General features: G+C 46.7%; 1 protein-coding gene across 4 annotated transcripts in view; it reads right to left on the bottom strand.

The window, feature by feature from the left end:
• Positions 1 to 23,094, bottom strand: part of CRLF1 (cytokine receptor like factor 1) — a 136,616-nt gene that overhangs the window by 33,350 nt on the left and 80,172 nt on the right. For all 4 annotated transcript variants that reach the window (XM_085639394.1, XM_085639393.1, XM_085639395.1 and 1 more), the window contains 3 exons: positions 20,454 to 20,623; positions 15,860 to 16,017; positions 12,462 to 12,630 (listed from right to left, as the gene is read on the bottom strand). In XM_085639394.1, coding sequence (XP_085495520.1) covers positions 12,462 to 12,630; positions 15,860 to 16,017; positions 20,454 to 20,623 — 497 coding nt within the window. The remainder of the gene's footprint in view (positions 1 to 12,461; positions 12,631 to 15,859; positions 16,018 to 20,453; positions 20,624 to 23,094) is intronic.

Genomic DNA, 23,094 nt, shown 5'->3' with positions numbered 1-23,094 from the left:
TTTTCACCTTCCTCCATCTCTCACATTGTTGACGATGAACAAGGGACAGATCCTGCATCCTCATCCAGCTTCGCTGCAATTGCATGCCTGGAACCTGAGCACAATGAGTACAAAGATTTAAACATCCCTCAAGATTGTAAATTTATTTTGTCAAAGGCAAGAGCTGAATCGACGTAAAAAACGTATAGACTGAAATGGAAACGTTCCTGTTCTTGGTGCCATCGTAATAGTATTCACCCTTTTGACTCTACCCCAGAAAAAATCCTGCCTTACCTTTTATCCCTGGCAAGGTCAGGTCTTGATATGTTTCAATAAGAGTACATCTTGCAGCTATCTCTCGATACAGATGAACATCGGATACCTCTTCTCTTTGCTCTGCTCGCATCATCAAACAGTTTATGAAAGGCCTTTTCAGAACTTGTCCTCCTATCAGGCCTCCTCCTCCTGAATTGCGCCTGAATATAGTCTTGTCACAATTAATGAAGCCACTTTTTGAGCCGATCCACAAATCAGAGCTCAAATATCTCTCATGGAAAGTAGCTTTGCTTCTCACGCTCACATCAGCTACAAGAGTGAGCGAAATCCAGGCCTTCACCATCAAGGAACCTTTCTTACGTTTCACAGAGGATTTAAAAAGTATAAAAGGTGATGTACAATGATAGAAACATGCATGTTTAGGAAACTGCTAGCTACTCTGATACAAGCATGTGAATCTATGAAAGATCCAAAACTGGAGAAGAAAATGAGTTACTTACCTGTAACTACGGTTCTCCAGTATTGGTATCTTTCATAGATTCACATGCGACCCACACTCCTCCCCGGAGAGGCTTACTTTATTCTCTAAGGTTTATACTTGCACACTTGTGCGGGAAAATCTGAGGAACCTAGCCTCTCTTGGGATTGTTCTAGAGGGTGCTGTCGCCTGATTGTCTGTTGATTGGTTTTGGTTCTTTTTATAAAAGAAGGTGGATAGGTTATGGAACTGACTGTTCATTGCATGGTAGCCTATGGTAATTTGGTACTGCTTATGTATATATATATACCGTGGGACTCCCACTACGACGACGGGGATGATACAAGCATGTGAATCTGTGAAAGATACCAATACTGGAGAACTGTAGTTACAGGTAAGTAACTCATTTTCTTACCATTCAAAATCGGCTGCCCATGAGTGCGCACTCATGGACAGCCACCTTAAAGCGGTTTTTGTCATAAAGGTATTTAAAAACCATTGAGACTTGTCCACCTTTGTATGCACACGCAGTGGCAGACACCTTTGAACGTTTGTAATTTTGCGTAAACAAGATGAACACCTATGCATTTTCAGATGCTCCTGCCTGGGTAGCCATCTTTGAATGTTTTCTGCAAACTAAACAACATTGAAAGAGGACCACTCACGAGTGTCAAATCTTGGGCCTGTCACTCATAAGCCTCCATCTCTGAATGGATTTAAAGCGTGTTCAAAAGTGGGGCCCACTAGTTTTGCAGTGCAACTCCACTGAAGGCCTGGTAGCAGTATGTGTGGAGCTGCTGTGCCATTCCAAAGTAGAAAAAAGAGTACCAAATATATATACTTTCTTTTTCATTGAAGGGGGCTATTTTCTGTGTGACTGACAACATGGTGCGTTGGCAGAATGCTATCACGCACACTGAAGGGAACACATAGCTGATGTGGGCTGACCCATTGCACTCTTTTTTGTATGTTCTATGGAAATATATGCAACAGAGTGTCGAACAAGAAACTTAAATGACTATTGGGCATACCAATATGGCGCTGCAGTGGGAATACTGATTCCCTACCTGAACCGTTGTCAATGTTTATGAACTGTATGTTTTAAGCACATGGGTTGCGATGGGGGGAATCACCAGTCATGGCTGTCGAAACGCGTTGGGTGTTGTGTTACGGACACACACACTAGTTTCTTGTCATTATTGTAGCACTGAAACTTATAAAGAGGCCTCTGAATATTTTATAAATCATTTATAACACCATTTCCCCACTAGCCAGTGAACAAATGATGTTGCTGATACAGGTACTTTGTGGCCACGTGGTACTTTGTATAGCTTCCGTCTGGCACGAAGCGCATGCCTGTTTTGAGCAGTCACCAGTATACACGCACAAATAATATATGCCTCACTTCTGGTATGTAGCATCTGTAGAGACACACACATAAATCACAGTCCTGATTTATATGCACATCTGGCAAGCACACACAGGCACACAACCCAATCTCCATGGTATGCGGATGTATATAGCACATGCAGATAACTCACCAGTGTGCATCTCCTGCATCTCTCACTTCAACCAGGAAACTGGTCTCTGCTGTTCTTTTTTTAGATCCACTCCCACCCTCTTTCTCTCTTTCACTATCACCCTCCTCCTTTCCGTGTTGCCTCCTTTACACCAGAGCCTCACATTCCTGGCTGCCTTTTGGAGCCTCTTAATTAATTCCCTCCATTTAATTATTGGGATACCAGAAGTTGGTTGGTGTGCCATGCCTAAATCTGAAGATTACAAATTATTTTCCATGGAATGGGGAATAACTCGTGACCTGGAAATACAGTTGGAAGGCTGTGTGTCCCCCCTCCCCACCCCCCCCTTCCGGGAGAAATAATGCACCTAAATAGTCACAGATTTACCACCTGCTTGTAGCAGGTTGTAAATGTGTGTGGGAGCTTTCATGAGACCTGCTTTGCGGACGGCGTGGACTGGATAGGGTGGCAAGGCACATTGGGTGGAGGGGGTTTTGCTTCTCCCACCATGTGGAATTAGAGCACCAGTTGGGGCCGCCTCACTCAAAGTCTGGGTCCAGTGCCTTCAGATATTTGCAGACCCGGTAACTCCAGACTCAGACACACCAAGAAAGACCGAGAGCCGGGTGCCTCCTGTCCAATAATAATGGGGCTTTTACTGTTATCCAAACACAGTGGGCCACACGTGCCAAAGATTTGCAACTTTAAAAAAGCATATTCCTTGTTTGTGACTAGCAACCTTCTTTGCATTTGGCCAGCAGAGACTTCTACGCCAGGTTTATACATAACAATGGTTCTCCAGTATTGGATCTTTAATAGTTTCACATGCTTGTATCATCCTCGTCGTCGTAGTGGGAGTCCTGACTCCCGCTACGACGACGGGGATGATTCAAGCATGTGAATCTATGAAAGATACCAATACCGAAGAACAGTAGTTACAGGTAAGTAACTTATTTTTTTTATCTTTTTTTCCTCTGTCCCCTTGTCCTGGGATTGCGGTAACAATATGCAAATTTGCAATGCTTAATTTGTTAAATTAAGTGGTGTGGCTCAAAGTATTTATTCGGGGGTGCTAAATACCAAGGCTGCCAAGTCTTGATTTCACTCATGCCTCTGTCTTCTACCACCCAACCAGCATCTTTATCTCACTTTTGCAGCTTTTTTCAGCTCTACTTTCTCCATTTGTCACTGTTGTTATTAATCATCCTCTTCCTTTCGCCATTTTGTGCATCTGTCTTGGTCAAAGGATTAAAGTCTGATGACGAAAAAAAGTCCTGGTTCTCTAAAATGAGTGCCATTGCCCACGATCTGCAACCACTGCCACATATTAACCTCTTCTGTGCCCATGACGAGATAGTCTCGTCATGGAGCACGGTCGCACTGTGCCCATGACGAGACTATCTGGTCATGAACCCCACCCACTAATGAAACGCCCGGCACAGGAGGGGGAAAGGGCGTGGCACAGAAGGGGTTAAGCACTGAGCAGAAGATGACTTGCAACACAATTATCAGTGCTGGTGGCTGTCTTTGCATTTTGCAAATCAGAAGTTTCTGACTCTTTGCACTCCACTGACAAAGGGACCGAATTGGGAACCATGCCGCCCTCTGTACTGGCAGACTGTGACTGTTCCAACTGTTTAAACATAAAAACGACTACTGCCTAACATGAAAACTAAAATCTCCATCGTTCACCACTTCCAATTTGTTTTAAGTAATGCTTAATTTGTGTCAGTGGCTGCCGGTGGTGGGCTCCAGCACTCACTTTTCAGGGACTGGGTCTTATTTTTCATCGTCAGGCGATGCAGGTGACCAGGCACTGATGGAGTAGGGCGTAAGAAATAGAGCTTCTGGCTGGCAGGACCCGTCCAGAAGCATCCTGACTCCCCATACATGACGAGTGGGCGCTCATAGACTGAGGGGTGCTCCCTTGGCCCCAGAAGGTGCATCGCCACAGGAAAAGCGGCAGAAAATGCCCAGAATCAGAAACCTGATGCTGTGCTCGGTGGCGCTACGACAATGGCAGACGAAGAGCACAGCTAAGCGACAGAGGCGACTGGTGCTAGGGCTTAGCTGAGACGGCCTTGGAAGGTGGAGCACTGGTGCGCGACCCCGAAAGTTCCTACCACAGTGGGAGTTTTGGCCCTGGACAAGAGGAGACGGATTGGCACCCCACAGCGCTACTGATGAATTGTGCTGACAAGATGTGCACCGGGGACTGCTGAGGACTTTGGTTGGAGCGGGTGCCCCAGGCTGCTGTGAGGTGGGGGGCCAGAACAGAGTCCCCGCAGTACCCCGTGTCAAGGGACCCTACAGTGAAGGCATGGCTGGGACCCTACTAGCAGCATGGCAAGCAGAGGAGTCTGATAGCCTGAAAGCCAGAAATAACAACCTTGATTTCCCCCCCCTCCCCTGCCACCAGAAGCCAAAAGTAGCACCCTTGCCCCCGACACCCTGCCTACGGTGCCCGTGGTGGGGAAATTGGCTTGGGACCAGTGGTGATATTGCTGAAGGCACCAGAAGTGGGAAACCCTAGAGGGGACTGCAGGTACATTGAGTGGTCCCCCCTCCTACCCAGCGCCAGGTACTTGGTTTGCTGTGCCCCTTGATTGTGGGAATGCTTTGAGGCTCTGGGGGCCATTGGGATGAGACTGGACTGAGAAGTGCGACAGTGTTGGGGGGCCCCTCCTGGCTGCAGACTATGCTAAGGTGCCCCATAAGTTTCAAGGGCCCTTAAGGCGCGTGGCAATCTGCCCATGCAAAGGAGAAACATTAAGGGAAATGGCCATGGGACACTATTGCGGCATCAAGTGGTGAAGGATGAATTGGGACTCACTTGGGCCCACTCTGTAGGGTTCTGAGACTAACTGAGGTGGGATCGAGTACACTTTACTGGTCTGGAACACTGACTGGTGATACCGGTCAAGGAGTGGTGTGTTAAAGGTGCGATGCTGCGGCAGCTCTTCAGGAGGTACAGACCTAGAGGGGGGTCTTTGCCTTCTTGCCGTTATCCTCCCGCCCTTCTGCCCCTTGCTGAGGGAGCGAGGGGAGTAACAGTATAGGTATGCAAACTATAACTGGTCGCTCGGAATCATGGGGAAGCCTTCCAAGAAAAAAGAGTTGGATGCTGAAGGAATGAAGGAAATAACTGACACTCTGAATGAAGAAGGGAAGTCTGCTTCGCAGCCGGGATCCTCCAAAGATACCACCCTGAATGATATTCTGCAGGCCATAACTGCTTCTAAGGAGATGCTGGAATCAAAAATAGAGGCATTGGTGGTTGATCTAGGGATACTGAAAGATGACCACAGGCGCCTAGCAGAACGTGTCACAAAAACGGAAAAATAGTTAGCTGGAGTTCCCCCCCGGAGATAATGATGCTGAGGGAGCACTTAAGTCCATGGGGACCAGGGTAAAAACCTTAGACTTCAGGGCAGAGGACACAGAGAACAGGTTGTGCCGGAACAATATTAGGATAATTGGCCTACCTGAACGTGAGGAAGGGGGCACATTCTGGACTTCCTTGAACAATGGCTGAGAAAAGAGGTGGTGACAGAGGGGCTTTCTCCCTCCTTTGCTTTGGAGAGGGCACTTAGGGTCCCGGCACGGCCTTCACCTCTGGGGCCTCCACCGCGCCCTCTGTTGGCTAGCCTGTTGCATTATAAGGACCAGAACTACATACTGCATGAGGCCAGATTGCGGGGATACCTGAAAGTGCGAAATAGCAAAGTCATGCTGTTCCCAGATTTCACTAAAGAGGTCCAAAAGCAGCGGTCCATATTTATGGAGACTAAGCGGCGCCTCTAGCAATTGGGGCTTAACTACGCTATGATGTTCCCCACTAGACTGCAAGTAACAAAGATGACAGTAGTGTTGTTTCTCTGGATCCCGCAGGAGGTGCTGGAGTGGTTAGATCAGCACTCGCCAACGGAAAATAGCCAGGAGTCCCCATGGTGAAATCAATGAGGCGCAGAGTTAGGAGCAGTCCCCTCTAAGGCGGAAGCCCAGCAACAACGGATGTGGGTGGTGAAAGTAGTGGCAACGATGAATGGCACTGTGGCAAGCCCCCCTCAGCTCCCCCCTCCTTCCTCCCCATCGACAGTGGGAAACTATGGCAATCTAGACTCCAACTGCAGGTCTGTCTCATCTGTAGACCCTGGTCCAGTGTTTCCTGCGGCGACAACGCAAACTGCAGATGCACTCCTGTCATTCAGTCACTTTTTGCTTTTGTTACATGTAATACTAGGGAGGAGGTTGCCCTAGGGTGTTCTGGAAACCCTTGGAAGTGCACCTAGACCCCCTCGGCAACTTGTTAATGGGGGGAGGTTGCCCTGGGGTGTTCTGGAAATCCTTGGAAGTAAACCTAGACACCTTCGGCAACCTGTTAATGGATATCATACACTGCTGGGTGGTGGATCGCCTGGCATGGTGGACTGAAACTACCACAACTCCTCTTTGAGTGGTACACGCTGGTGTTTGTATTTGGAATGTGACTTTGGATGGGAGGTAGTTGCCTAGTTGTCCTGGGTATGGGGAGCTGGGTTGAATGTTGTCGAGTTGGAAGTTGAGGTTATAAGAGTCACGCCCAAATAGACCTCCTGCATAAGTCCCAGCCCAGGGAGGGTGCACGCCAGGGCTAGATTGTGGATGCCAACTGTAGTACAAATGTGTGTCCAATAGAGTCCCCCATGAACTACAAGTTCATATCCTGGAACATTAGGGGGATGAACAACATGGCCAAGAGATATAAAGTGTTTTCATACCTAAAAAGAAGGGGGGTTCATATAGCGTTATTGCAAGAAACACACCGAACAGCTAACACACCACATACTCTGCCTATACAAGGGATGTGCTTATATGGATGCATCCGGGGGTGGGGGTGGATCCCCTTCCATTCCAGAAAACCGGGGAACTGGTCGACCTGGCAGACATGTTTATGGTGGTGACTGGGCTTCTGGCTGGCCAAGACCTGGCAGTGATTAATGTTTATGCCCCAAACGTAGACCAGGAAGCATTTGTGGAGGACTTGTCCAGGGTATTGGCGCCCTATCTAGCACAGTCAGTCATCATGGGGGGTGACTATAATTGCATAGCTGACCCTGCGCAGGATAGGTCCCACCCCCCATTAGGGTACTCTCCTTTCACTAGAACCGGTCGTTCATTTGCTGGGTGGCAAACCAGTAGATTCATGGTGCAGCACCCACCTGGTGACCAGGGATTACTCCTTCTTTTCAGGCCTCAATGAGCTGCATGTGCACTTGGACACTTATCTATGCACCCTTGATATGCATGGTTCAGTGCACGTTGTTGAATATCTAGCTAGAACTATATCGGACCATAACCCAGTACTGCTCTATCTGAGCTGGGAGCAGGTGTGGCCCTATATCCCTACATGGAGATTTAAGTCCTTAGATGATCCAGTCTTCCAGTACACAATTAGAGATAGTTTTATATAGTATTTTGAGGACAATACTGTTACAGCGTCCACCCCACAGTTAGAATGGGATGCTTTTAAAGCAGTGATTAAAAGGAAGTATATAGCGGAAACGGTCCTGGAAGCAGAACTGAGGGAGGAAGAAAAATGGAGAACGGGTCACCCAGAACTGCACAGGCCCTGATAGACTCAAGGAGCTGCTAGCGAGACGGGTAGAGGAGCTTAGATGTTTCGACTACAGGGAATACATGATTCAAGCACATGTGGAACACAATAGGGCTGGGTCACTCCTTGCTTGGCTCGCTAATCTGGCTAAACGGGGATCAGTGATAATAAAACTGAAAACAGATCAGGGGTATAGGCTTTATAGGCAGACTGATATTAATCAACACTTCAAGGAGTACTACTGTTGTCTATATCCGAGCGATTCCACGCACACAGAAAGTGATGCAACCAACTTCCTCGAGTCGTTAATCCTTCTGGCTCTCACATGAAAGGAGGCTGAGGAATTGGGAGGGGATATTACACTTCAGGAAATAAGAGCAGTGCTGAAGTGCATTGCGAGTAGGACAATACCTGGGATGGAAGGGTTCCCAGCTTAATTTTATGTCATGTAGGCTGATGTGCTAGCTCCCAAATTAGTGGACCTGTACACAGCAGCAAAGGTTATTGGTGCATATGCCGCTTTCCACCCTTGAAGCATTAGTGGCGCCATTGCTGAAACTGGGGAGGCCTCTGAATGATTGTAAAGCATATCGACCATTGTCGATGCTTAACATCAGTTATAAAATCCTCAGCCTGATTTTAGTGACTAGGATGCTGCCCTATATGACAAAATTGATACACCCACATCAATGGGGGTTTATCCCAGGCCGCAACACAGCTCTTAATATAAAGAGGCTGTTAACATTGCTGGCAGCGGATACAGTTGACCGGAGTAGAAGTGGTATTCACAGTTGATAAAGAGAAAGCTTTTGAAAGCTTAGGATGGGACTTCCTCATGGCGTAATGAAGAGATTACAGCTGGGAAATGGCTTTATAGGCTGGACCGGCCTATTATATAAGGACCCTCCAGCCCAAGTGAAAACTGGCCGCATGATCTCTGAGGGTTATGTGGTAGGCTGGGGGACCAGATAGGGCTGCCCCCTGTCGCCACTACTCTTCCCGCAGAGGATGGAGCCACTGGCCAGCTGCGCCAGGACTGGAGACCATTATCGTGGAATTGAGATAACATTGACCTATATTCAGACGATTAGTTACTATTCCTTCTGAGATACTGAAGCTGACGTAGAGGGAATAATGCAGCTGCTAGATAAATGTGTCTTGTTATCTGGGTTGGGGGTGAATTGCCAGTCTAGGGGTGAAGTATTCCAGGACCAGGCTGACTTTCTGGAGGGGCATGTGAGAGCGGCTGTCTGATCCCTTCGAGTGAGCACCAACTTCTGGAAGACGCTTCCTTAATCTGTAGTGGGGTGAATAGCTCTTCTTAAGATGGTGCTCCCTAGGCTGCTATATCTTTTTGCGGTCTTGCCTGTGTGGATCCCTCTTGCGGGGTCAGGGAGCTGGACTCGCTCATTATTGCCTTATCTGGGGCACGAGCCACAGGAGAGTGGCTTTGACAACCTTGCACCGCCTTGTGGAAGGGAGGCCTGGCGGTCCCAGAGTTCGAAACGTACTATATGTCGCGCAGCTTCTGTGGCTCACCCAACGGCTGGCTGGTAGGATGACCCAGAGGCAAGAGGTTGGACAGTTTGAACCCGAGTTCCAGTAGCTTTTCCGGGTGCTACTGATGACCAGACGCCTCCTTGCGGAGGGCAAAAGCGAATTTCAAGTGCTGTGGCGCTTCTTGGTCAGGTGCCTGCAAAAGACATAGTTACAGTTTCCGTACTCACCTGACCTGCCCATAGGTATCTTAGAACTCCTGCCGCATGGAGGGGACTGGCAGACTGGACAGCTATGGGTATAACTCGTGTAGGCAACCTGTTTCGGGCTGAAGGGCTCCTTTCGTATGAGGACCTTAGCCTGGAATTTGATGTGCTCCAGGAGCAATTTTTGCTCCATAGTGCTTTATTGTCGGAAATTAGGAAGCACTGGGGACAGGCATATCAGAGCCACCTAATCACAGGGGCTGCCAATAAATGGCCACAAGCTCCAGTACTTTCAAAGTGGTCTCCTGCTTATAGAGAGCGATCAGAGCAGCCATGATGAGACCACTGGACACATTGTGGGAACAATGGGAGGAGGATTTAGGGATTCCGGTCCCTGAGGGCGATTGGGCGAAAATCATAGAACAGTCAGTCCTCCAAGATGTCTAGGAATGCCCAGTTTAAATTGATCAGCCTCTGTGTTTTGCATAGAGCATACCTTACTCCAGGAGGAGTTAACAGGTTATTTTACGCAGTTGGAGCAGCATGTCCACGATATGGGCATGGTGGCAGAATTCTTTCATATGTTATGGTCCTGTCCATCCCTGGCTGAATACTAGGAAGAGATCACGACCACAGAAGCTGACATCACAATGAGGGAGGTCCCCTGGACCCCAGGACACTGCTTACTGAGCTGGTTCCCACATACAGCCAAAACCAAGGCCACAAGTAGGTTCCAAGATGTGGCCTTTCTTTTAGCAAAGGCAGAAATTACACTGAACTGAAAGGCTACCAGGGGACCTAGGGTGACAGTCTGACGTAGGGAACCCAAGAGATGGGCAGAGTATGAGACTGGGGTATTGATTCAAGATGCGAGACAAAGTCAGGGCTCCCAGGCCCTGAGAGGCGTTGGTGGAATGTATGAGAGACCCAGAGCCTCTTTCACAAGTGACATCCCCTGGCAGCTTGGTGGCACAGGCCCCTGTCTAGGCATATTTGAGTGGCAGAGATGATCACTACTGCTACGTGGATTTAGTGTTCTGGCCCTGTGATGCAGGATACGGATTGATACTGACTTCAGTTTGATGGGGTGGAACGGTACTGTGAAGATAGACTTGGCTTTCATACTTTGGGGCGCAACTTGGGGAGGTGGGAGGGAAGTTGCGTGTGGGGAGTTGAGGGATAGACGATGAATGGGTATGATTTCAGTGATATACCATGCAGTGTATACCATGGCCTGTTGATTGCCGATACTATGAAAACCCAAAATAATTTGTTTACAAAAAAAACAAGCATTGACCCAGAGCAAAAAAGAGATAGGCAGGAAAGGGAGAAAGAAGGTGGACAAGAAAGATAAGAACACAATGTTAAAAGTGGAATACAGGAACAGGAGGTTTGGAGTGGAATTAAGATTAACCAGGCTTGGTATTCCTTTGGATATGCCAGGGGAGTTTGGTATCAAAATATTGCCAATGGATTTTCCTGCGTTGGAGGAGCTAGCTCCAACTAGAGGGGTCCTCTTCAAATCCTGCAGCTACCAATAGGAAATTCTAGTAACAAAGCAGGAAACATAGATTTGCAAACAACCACCTGGCCATATGCCTCTTCTTATTTTTCATCATGAAATACAGCCCAAGCCCATGCATCAAGACATAATCATTGAAGTAGCAAAACAAAAATACCAAAAGTTCTAAACCATACTGCAGACAAACCCACAGGGCAAGTCAGACCTGGAGATGAATCAAACCCCCTCGATATGAGGAACAGACGTGATAGAGTTGGTCCTGAAAATGTAAAAAGAGGAAACAAATAACATAATACAGGGCTCGCCAGTCTAAAACAAACAGGATAGAAGCTATGCCATCAAATTGGTGAATATCCAGTGGCAACAATCACAGAAACGGATTTACAATGTGTAATTGTCCTTGCACTGCCAATTGTGTTGTATCCAGAGAGGCTTATGTGTAGCTGTGAGATTAAAGCCCTCTTTGCATTATGGAGTTAAAGGATAGAGGCCCTATTGTTATCAACATAGTTTGAACCAGAGATCTCTCATTGTTGTCAATAGTCTAAGCCAGAGAGGCCTTATTGTAGCCATTGGAGTATAACCAGAAGTCATAGCCAAATCCATTGGAGTATAACCAGAAGTCATAGCCAAATCCATTGGAGTATAACCAGAAGTCATAGCCAAACCTGTCCAGTTATAGCCATAGGAATCCTGAAAGGCCACATTGTTGCCAATGGATTCATATCCCCTAAGGTTCAGTTGTGGTCAATGACATTGGATCCCACAGATGCTCCCTGTAATTAGTAATCCGAGTAAAAAGAGGCCACTTGCAGCTCCAAGAGACACTATTGGTACCAACAGAGTCAGAACCACGGATGGCCCTTTGCCACCTACCGAATAAGAGCCACAATAGAGCAAGAGCCAACCAAAGACCCACTGCCACCAACACAGTTAGGGCCAGAGAAGATCCATTGCTGGCGACTAACATAGAATCAGAGAAGATGAGATGTCACCTATAGAGTCGTCGAAAATCCATTGCTGCCACCAAAGTCTGGACAAGAAAAGATTAATTGCCACCATAAGAGTAAGGGCCAAAGAAGATCCATTGCCATCTACAGAGCTAAGGCCAGTGAAGATCCATTGCCGCCAAGTGTCGGCCCAGAAGATTCATTACCACCAACAGGGAAGGTGTCAGAAAAGATCCATTTCCATAAATGGAATCATTTCAAGAGGTCCAGTTGCAGGCAATGGAATGAGAACTCATACGTGAAGATTTGAAGCCAAAGGAGCGAAATTGCAATATTTTCGTTTCATCAGTTAATCTGTTGTGTTTGTGGCAACAGTCAGCACTTTCAAACAGAACAACAAGTATTTAGACCTTGAGGCAATATAATGAGCCACTTACCACTTCGCGGGGTGGACGCGGCTGTGGGGTTACTCCAGTCACTCCATATCCCAGCTTTCTTTGATCCATAAATACCAAACGGATTACATCGCACTTGAACAAAGTACACAGTCCCAGCCTTCAGTCCAGCGAGGCGGCAGGATGTCTGATTCCCGACATCGTCGACAACCTTTACTCAGAAAAAAAGCCCCATTTTAAGTCAAATATTAAACACCCACAACTTTACAGTTGCATACCTCACAGATTATGAATAAAAAATAATTTTGTAGTTTTTCAGTCTGTCTAAAAAGTCCTTCGCCATAGTGGGAATCGATAATTGGTTGGTCAATAAAAAAATATCTTAAACATGCAGTTTTAAGGATTAACATATACTAGCCAACCCGTACAGTTTTAAGGATTAACATATGCTAGCCAACCCGCACACTGTGGATGGTGTGCAGGAAGACTAGTATATGTATTACCTCAGCCCTCAATACAGAAACAATATACATTCAGTAACTAGGAATTTGTTTAAAATTCCTTCTGCTGCATTTTCGTTCAGAGTTGCCCAATTGCTGTTCATCAGTAAATGTTGAATTTAAATGTTCTTCACTGCCTATTGTTACCCCAGAGTTCCAGTAATGAGACAGTAATCCACCTGATAGAGTAAGCAGCTCATAGGTAATTTGTTTCCAGGTTTGCTTTTTCCTTCCTGCTGGACACCACCTATGTATCACTAAGAGACTGGGTGTTCATTATCATGTGGCATTTTCTCTAATTCACACTCATCTGTGTTGCTGATGCACACATTGACTAGTATACCACTTGATTTTCAAATCTATAACAATATGCAAATAATCGTACCCTGAACATGTACAAATTTAGCTATTCCCTGAACTGTGGATCAAGGTATGTGATTAGCTGGATCCAAGATGACTACTCTTTAACTGATTTTGTTTACCTGTGAGTAGATTTATTTTGGATACACATTGATATGTGTTAAGACAGGCTCAATTCTGAAAATCCTCAAAAAATACTTTAAAAATGGTGCTGCAAATAACATGAATCACCTTTTGCCATACTTTTATCCATTTTCCTCACTCACAAGACAGACCTCGACTTGGCTTAACTTTCTATCAATAAAAGACAAAGGACACAATGTGCAGACCCTACATAACAAACAGGACTTCTGGCAGAGACAGAGCTATATCGGAAGTCCACTTCAGCAGTATTAGGGTTGCGCAAAGGGGCGTCCTGCAGGTGACGCTTTCTAAAGTTCGAAAATACCACGCATCATCAGATCCAATGGGTGTTGCGAGAAAGATGATAAACAGGATATCCAATTTAGTTCTCTAACTTCTACCACTCCTTGTGGTGGCACCACAAAATGGAAATTGAAATGTACTGGGGAACAAATCGAACGTGTGGTGCCCTTGAAATTTGGTTACTAACATTATCCCCCCACTTTGGAGATACCTTTCCAGTAGTTATATGTGTTGACAGAAACACCATCACACTACTGATAAGCCGGAATGTAACGCATGGAGTTTGTCTCCAAAGAGGCCAGATTATGCCTCTGTTACTCTCTCCAGGACAAACACCTTACCACCCTGATACCCAGCTTCATAGTCAGTCGGTGGACTTATGTTGCCAGTGTGGCATCTGGTCGTTGGCGAATTTAATGTCTGTCGTCAAAAGGATAAATTAATCCTTAAGTATATTTTCTTTGGATGGGGAGTGGATAAGACAAATTATTTTACATATCCTTGTGAGAACATTTGAAATTAATTGAAAAATATCTGAAGCAAAGAGGAAAATGAAGGTGCAATTAAGGTGCACGATGCAGTAAAAAACGGACCTGTAGTAGCTACTTGAAAGTCAAGAATTTGTGTGTGCACTAATAGTAAGTCTTGTAGAGGATCTGGTCAGTCCCATTCCCATAAGAAGAGCATGGTATAATGTAGGAATATCAAACATTTCTCTTCCAGAGGATCCTCGTCAATAGTCATAAGCACTGAATATTCCCGCATATATATATATATATATACATATCACAAAGCACTCTTCTTCCCCGCGCTTCTTCACAGCCACGACAGAAAGAGCACGGACCACTGGATTCTTTTTAAAATACCCGTTAGTTTATTCAGGATGGCTTTCACAGACAAACGGCAGAGAATAACGCGTTTCATCCCTTCTTGGGGACTTGATCACATGACATATATCATTTTTTCTCATACCAATGCAGCCCCCATCTAGGAGGTTAAACAATGCAACAATAAATAAAAAAACTACTTTTTCAAACACATAATGCATATATAAACACACCGGAGGGCAAGTATCACTTGAGGAATCTGTTCAACAGCTGATTGCTGCTGTTGTATGTTGGGTCATCCACTTTCATTTGCCTGCAGGCAGAAGATGGGCTTGCTATTCTATTCAGTGCTTATGACTATTGATGAGGATCCCCTGGAAGAGAAGGATAAGTTACTTACCTGTAATCCTAGTTCTCTTCCAGGGGTATCCTCATCAAAGTCATAAGCAACCCACCCGCCTTCCCAGGCAAATGAGATTACATCATGGTTAAACGATATCTTTGTGCCCTGACCTTCAGGGTTACGCAAAGAACAACTGACCTAACTGTCACCCCTGAGGCATGGTGGGAAGCTAGGTGTCATGGCTGCCTTAAAGGCAAGGTGCCAGTTTTGTGTGAAAATGCTTTCATTTTCTATGCTATTGGTTTACAGTGCAGCCTGTAGGCTAACAACGTCTGCTTTTGTGCAGTTTTTTAATGAGGTTTACTCATTAAAAAAGAGTTCAAGTGATACTTGCCCTTCTGTGTGTTTATACATGCACTATGTGTTTGCAAAAGCAGTTTTTTATTTATTGTTGCATTGTTTAACCTCCTAGATGGGGGCTGCATTGATATGAGAAAAAATGATATATATATATGTATATATATATATAGAGCTGTATATATATGTTTTTCATATATAATTTTTATTATTTCCGGCGGCCCCCGCACATGGGCGGGAATATTCAGTGCTTATGACTTTGATGAGGATACCCCTGGAAGAGAACTAGGATTATAGGTAAGTAATTTATCCTTATTGTCCTTGTCATCATAACTATTATCTGATGACTTCATGTCACAAGAGGCCATATTTTCAGTTCTTTACCTTCATTCAGCAAAACAGTGGATTCTGGGAATGGACTTTTGTTTCACTTCAGTTCTCCCAATATCGGTTGAACAAATGTGCCAGATTCTTTGGTTTTGAAATATTAAGCCTCCCCTGGATTCACGGTGCTATCCCAGGCTGAAGGGATAAGATTGCATTGTGCGGGCATGAAGGAAAGGGGTGATGGACTAAAAGAGTCAGAGTGGGCACTTCACTCTTAGTATCCAGCCTAACGATCCTCACCTTCCACTCCGAACTGTCTTCCACTCTGTACCGGATTTGATATTTTGCCTGAAACAGGAAATCCTTCAGTGCTGGCGGTGAGCTCCAGCGCACACTTAGCTGATCCTCCAAATCTCCCACCCGATTGACATGAACATCCTTGGGTGGGTCGGTGGTCACTGTGCCAAGAGAGAACAGGTTGAGTTAACCAAGAGGGCTTCACTTCTATTATGTTATAAAGAAAATTATCATTCAGATTATATTATTATGATTTAACATGTCTTAGATTAATGAATTTAGGAAATTTACTAATACAAATAATTTTACATACTTATTAGGTGAAACAACGTGCAAAAAAGTAAGGATCAGAAGTTATAGTTAATCATTTCCTTTAAAATCATGAATAATACCAGCTCTTTCTGTTGCCATCTAATGATTTAGAAATTAAACTATCCTAGGAATTACATTGACTCTCCCACAACAGATTCAGAAGGGCTACAAAGATGCTAAATGAAGGAATTAGTGCAGGCCCTAATCTCCCACTTCACTAAACAATGACTCTATGATTCTTCTGTAGGTAGCAGTTAAACATGCCTTCGTGAGATTAGTAAATTGATTACCTGTTAAAGTGTGCTAGAGATATAAATAACGTTACAGTATTGTCACTTTGTATGCATTTGCTGTATCTTGTGTCAAATGGGTTGACTGGTCTAGTGTTCCAAGAGATGACCTATTCTGGCAGTTGATGCATGACTATTCTTATTGGATCAGGACCAAGTCTAATTTGCATTTGGTAGGTCTCAGTCTGGGTTAGCGCAATGATCAGCAAAGCATGGACTATAATGGGGCCAACTACTAGTTGAGATTAATCAACGCATTCCATCCATCACCATTCTTTCTTAAACTGATTGCTTATCTAATAGAGACATCTAGCCACAGATTCCTTACTGTTGAATTTCCCAGGCGTCAGGTTGTCCATGGAAGACTTTTCGTCGAGCATTAATACCCTTGCGCACCAGTAGGTGGCGTCGGTCGGCTCCATGTGAGGCCGTCTGCATCGTCCGCGCCGGAAGGGACGTCCACGTCACCTATATAAGTGCCACCTCGGCGCGCTGACGTCAGTTCTTTTCTTTCCGCGCCAGCTAGCACAGATCCGTGAAGAGAGCTACCCTCTGTCACTTTTTGGTATGCTTTTTTCAATGTTTTGTCAACGATTTTTGGTGTGCAGGTTTTTCCAATTATGGTGAAGAATACTTCTGGATTCCATCCGTGCTGCACCTACCATCGCGCCATGTCAGTGTCGGATCCACACTTAATTTGTCTCTGGTGCTGGAGTGCTTCCATGACTCCAAGTCATGCTCCAACTGCCGGGCCACGGCTCCGAAAGCTTTGAGAGAGCATTCCCTAAAGCTGCTTGCGGCCCAGCAACATGCCGTTGGCCCCGGAGGTCTTGTCGGGACCGAGAGGAAGGTCCGGGCACTGCTCCTGGAGTCCTAAGTCCTCGTCCTCCTACTCAAAGTCTTCGGTCAGGTAGAGGCATAAGAAACACAGGAAGTTGAAGTGTGCTCCAACTGCTCCCCATCCGTCGGACGAGGTGAAGGAGGAGTCTTAACGCTCTAGGCCTCTTTCTGCAGAACCTGCGCCTGGGTCGGCTCCGCGCTTCATTGCCTTTCCAGGGGCGACCCCCGGCCAGCTTAAAGAATTTTATGATGCCATGTGCCTCATATATGGGCGACTTCACTCTTCCTTGCACGCCTTCAGGCCCCAGAGGCTCTGAGGGGCGTTTCATCAGGTTCCGCACCGATGGCTCAAGCCAATGCGCCAATGCCTCCCAACTGATCCTGTGTTGGATCCATACCGGCGCCGGTCGTGCCACTACGGCCCGCACCAGTCCTTTTCTGTGGAGGAGTGTAGCTCAATGGTTAGAGCGGCAGACCCTGATGCAGAGTTCTGGCCCGAGACCAGGGTTCAATTCCCGCCTCGGCGGGTCTTGGGCTTAATTTCCTCGGACCTGTTAATTCTCGCCTCGGGGCCTATTCTAATCATGGGTCCCATGCTGCAACTCTGGGCAATAGCTTGCTTAACCTCCACAACGGCCCCAACAGCGCTAGGATGCCTGGCCTCACCTTGGGGGTGCCCAGGAGTGGGCACTTCACAGGGAAAAGGCCAGGAAGGGTTCCACAGCGGTATGTGTACAGCGCCTTGAGACCCCCTTGGGGGTGATACGTGCGCTATATAAGCACTACATTTATTTATTTTTTCTTATCCCTGACGACTCAGAGCCAGGTCAGCGCCTACCGACGCAGATTCCGGCACTGACGGCATCATTGGGTCCCTCAGCCTTGTTTTGAAGGGGTAGGAATGGAGGACAATTAGGAGGGTCGCTGGACCCTTTACAGGACCAGCCTAAGCAAGAAATGGACTTGTATGAGGAATTCGGTGAGGCCAGTAGACTGGATACCTCTCCAGATTATGGCTTCTTTCTCTCCCTACCATGGCTACGGAGGAGGGATCTTTATATTCTATGGTGGTGAGAAGGGTAGCTGAAGTCCTGGACCTTCAGCTCCCTTTGGTGGAAGTCAAGTCAAACATCTTGACAGAGGTCCTATAGCCTGGTGTCTCCTCCTCGGAACTCCTCCTGCAACTCAACGAGGCCTTGACTGATGTCCTGCTGTGAACTTGGTCCAAGCCCAGCAAAAGGACTCCTGTGAATAGGACTATTACTTGCCGACATCGCCCGCACCAGGTGGCCCAAAATTCCTCATCCACCACCCTACCCCCGAGAGCTTGGTGGTCCAAGCCTTTACCTCACATGGTGCACTCCCTTCTGCACCCCCCGGACAGGGAATCCAAGAGGCTGGATGGTAGGGGCAAGAATTGTTTTCTTCCGTCAGCCTTGCATTGCGGTCAGTGAACACCGCATGCCTATTGGGCCTTTACCCCCCCGTCCTTCTGGGAAACTGTTGCTCAAGTGCTGCCACTGGTTCGGGAGGAGTCCTGGGCCAGTCTCTCTTAACCAGTATCAGATGGGAGAGATGCAGAAAAGTTCACCATTAGTTGTGAGATGGATTCCACCGACTCTCTGGGCAGATCGATGTCATTGACGGTGGCTGTTTAACACCACACCTGGCTGAGAACTTCTGACTTTTCTGGGAATGTCCAGGCTTCCCATATGGACTTGCACTTTGAAGGCACCCGTCTCTTCGGAGGCAAGGCAGACATGGCCCTGGAGCACTTTAAGGACTCACGGGCTATGGCCAAGTCCTTTGGCCTCTCAGGGGCCACCTTTCTCCTGTCTGCCTTTCACAGCCACGGAAGGGGCTTTCAGTCATGCCAGCCCTATCCGAGCCACAAGACAGCGCAAGTTCAGTAACCTCTGCGTGGCCGTGGGTGCTCCTCCTTTCAACCCTGTGGGTCAGGCGGCCAGAGGTCAGGCCAGTCCAATCCTCCCCCTGTGGCCTCCAAACCTTCCTAGTCCGACCCTTCAAGATCAAGGGCAGCCAGTTGGCGGTAGGATCAGCCCTCACCTCCATCACTGGCGGAGCATCACTTCGGACAGGTGGGTCTCCAGATAGTCCGAAGGGGCTACTCCCTCCCTTTCGAGATTACCCCTCCCTCCATGGCTCCAACTTTCATCCGACTGACAGAGGATCACCTGACTCTGCTTCTTGAGAAAGTCATGTCTCTCTTGGCCAAGGAAGCCATATAGAGGGTTCTGGCGCAGGAAGTAGTCTGTGGCTGTTATTCCCACTACTTTCTGGTCCTGAAAAAGGACATGGGTCTTCGACCTATCCTATATTTGCGAACCCTCAACTACTTCCTCAAAAAGGAAAAGTTCAAGATGCTCACTCTGGCTCAGGTCTTGTCTGCCCTAGACCCCGGAAACTGGATGGTAGTGGAGCTGACCGACGCCACCTACCGGCACGCAAGGGTATTTATTGCTTGAGGAAAAGTCTTCCGGATCCAGCCTGACACCTGAGAAATTCAAAGGTAAGGAATAAGTGGCTTGATCATATCTCTACCATATAAGGAGTTACCGAAGGTAGATAACTTGTCCATCAGTTGTTAGACATACAAGACTTAAGTGTTAGTGGATGTGAATATTTGTCTACTCTTAGTACTCAGTTACATAATATTGTACAAATCGACCCACCATTCCAGTCAAGGCTCCACGATAAAGCATAATTTTCATACTGTCCTTTTTCAGGTTTCTTTTGAAGATGACTGGAAGAATATCATAGTCCCTGGACCAGAAGAAGGCATTTAACACACTCTGGTCTTCAAAAAAGGTTTGGTGCTCCAAGATCTGGCTTGCTTTGTCAGAATGTATTACAGGCTTGTTCTTCGTATGCATATCTACAACATCCCCTGATCCTTACAATCTACATTGCTGAACATGACATCAAAGCATTCTAAGGGATTTGTCTTTGAAACTCAAATGGATTCTCCTTTTGGCCAATGTGAGTGATCCCTTGTGAAACTGTTTGAAATTAAATTATTAATTCTTTCATAATGCACACTTGGAAGTTTTAAATAAAAACAAAAGTATCGATCACTGGCACATTAGATTGACAGTGCTGGAAAATTGGCTAGAGAGCAAACGTCCAATTCTTACCCACATCAAGGATGTCTAACGTGATAACATCAGAGCTGGCAGATCCCAGCCGGTTGGAGGCCTCCACCCAGATCTCATACGGGGTGAAAAGAGCCAGGTCTTTGGGAATGTGGCAGGAGTATGGTCCCATGGTGTGATATTCTAGGCAGGTGTTATCCCGTCCATACCACCTGGGAATCAAGATGTATAATAAAGGTTGGGCACATGTATAAATCCAAAGGCATCCATAAATTCTAGAAACAGAGTTTAATCTTCATACAAATACCAATTCCTTAAATGCATCGTTCTATTTATTGATCGGAATCCAGTTTACGCTGGAAGATCGATGTACTTCAATACAGTTTTGTAGGTCTACAATGATTTTATAATAAAATACCTCAAAGAGTTCCATATCTAGATTGGTAATGGACAATATCAAGAACTAGTATCCTAACAATCCTACTGCTTGATCACACTTGATTGTACTTGCCATGTGCTCTGTGCTTCATGGTGTCCATGGAGGTGGAGGTCTGGAGGAACTGTGGAGGTGTGTTTGTGTGTGGTAGCACACCCTGGTGTTCGCTGGGAAAGAGGGGAGTGGTGTGCCCCTTTCACATATAAACAGTGTGTTTCCATGTGTAATGATTGTAATCCTGGAGGACGTCAGGTGTATCTTACCACACTTGAGTGGTTGCTTAGTGAACTATTTGACTGTGGCTGTTGCAAGCACAGATAACCACAATGCCTCCAGATGATCATCTAACTTGCATTATGTGGGCTTATAACTTTATATTTCACTGCATCGTGAATACCTGCATCTTTGTGGTGGTTCTGCCTTTGATTAATCTTTTACTGTGCTCGAGATCTCTGCATTGTAACGAGGAAATAGTCAAAGATAACAGAAATCTCCCCTCATCTTCTTTCCTCCCGAGCCCAACAGATGGTCAGTTTGTGGTCAACTTATAAGTGATCCTGGAAGCTCACCATATATGTATGACCAAGACCCATTAAGGAACAGGGGCTTGCTGACCTGTCAAAAAATTCTCCAACTGTGGAAATTTAGCTTGCAAACTGAACATTATCTGCGCCATCTTGTCTCTCCCCAGCGCGACACACAGGAAAGCGCACGGCAGCCATTTTAGGCACCCTGGTCTCTCCCTGCTCATTGCCGATCGCCAGCGCGTCCCCCTGGCGCTGCAAGCATCCCCCCGCGCGCCGGCCACCCCCGCTCTCTCATACACGGGCCATAAACCCTCTCCTTCTGCGCGACCCTGCCATAGAACCACATCCCACGCCTGACCGACATCCCATACATGGTCATGCATCTCTTTGATAACCCCCTTCCTCTGCGCCCCATTGTCCGAACCGATCCCAGGCCATCACCTAGCCCTGCGGATGCAGTTTATTACCCCTACTGTAAGGGAAACACCCCACATCAAAGGGATTACAGTAGATCAAGGCCCCTACCCCCTGAGACCCGGCCGGTCGCACACACCCCCGGGAATTGGCGGAATGTCCAGCTGTGTGATAGCCATCTCCTACTGTGGATGGGGTGGGGACTTCCACTGTAGATATGTGTGGGAACGAGCTCGAAGTGGGGATTCCGAGGATGTTCTTTTATGTTCCAAGACAATCTCAAGTATGTGCCATGTATGATAACTCTGCAATAAAGTCATAAACCTGTGTATAAGAGGCCAGGCCTCAGAGATGCAGTTAGAGCACCTCGTGACGATACCTTGCTGTCTGATCTGATGTGTTCTGCTCCGACGGAATAAAAACTTTGTTTCCTGCCTTCCAGTCTCCGGCGCCTGCCTCCTTCATTGGTAAATTATCGAATGGTATGAGAGGCGATTACCGCCGGGCAATACTTTAAGGGTTATCGACTGAAACTGCCGCTACCATTTAACAATTGGCGTCCCAAGCGTGGGGCCCATCAGCGACACGTGGATCCAGTGGGAGAGGTCCCGACGACAGAGTGAACGACTGCAACGATCGGGAGAGCTCCTGCCCAATAGACCCTCGTCTGGCAGCCGATCATCCGAACTTCACTGGTTCCGAGCAGACCTCTCTCGAGTGATCTACGGTCCTGACTGGGAACCATCAGGAGTGCCGCGGCAAATACGGAAAGTAGAGGACGATCGGGCGCTGGAGGCGGAAGACGAGAAACTGTCCACGCGGTCCGGGTAAGGTCGTGAAACACGACAAATTGCGAAATAATTGATTGATTATCTGAAATACTAGTATTGCTCATTGATTGTTCTCTTTGAGCTATTCGCTGTCTACAAACGGGGAGGAGTAGAAATTCTCTCTCTCTCTCTCTCTCCCTTTGCAGATAGTGAAGGGTAGGTAACGCAGACTTTTGTCCCCGTTGTAACCCGTCGTGCCTATCTTTATCTCCCCACTGATTGATTGTCCGAACATTGATTGTTTTGAAGAATAGTGCTCTTTGAGATATTCTCTGTTTGCAAATAACGTAGAATAGAAATATTCTGTCTAGTCTTTGCAAATAGTGAAGGGTAGGTAACGCAGACTTTTGTCCCCGTTGAAACCCGTCGTACCTATCTTTATCTCCCCATTGATTGATTGATTGATTGATTGTCCGAACACTAGTTGTTCGATATTGGTTCTTTGGAGGTATTCTCTGCTTACAAATAACAAGGAA

Source organism: Triturus cristatus, chromosome 12 (assembly GCF_964204655.1).
Source record: "Triturus cristatus chromosome 12, aTriCri1.1, whole genome shotgun sequence".
NCBI lineage: Eukaryota > Metazoa > Chordata > Amphibia > Caudata > Salamandridae > Triturus > Triturus cristatus.
The sequence above is the reverse complement of the archived record's forward strand: the minus strand, read 5'-3'. Positions and strand labels throughout refer to the sequence as shown.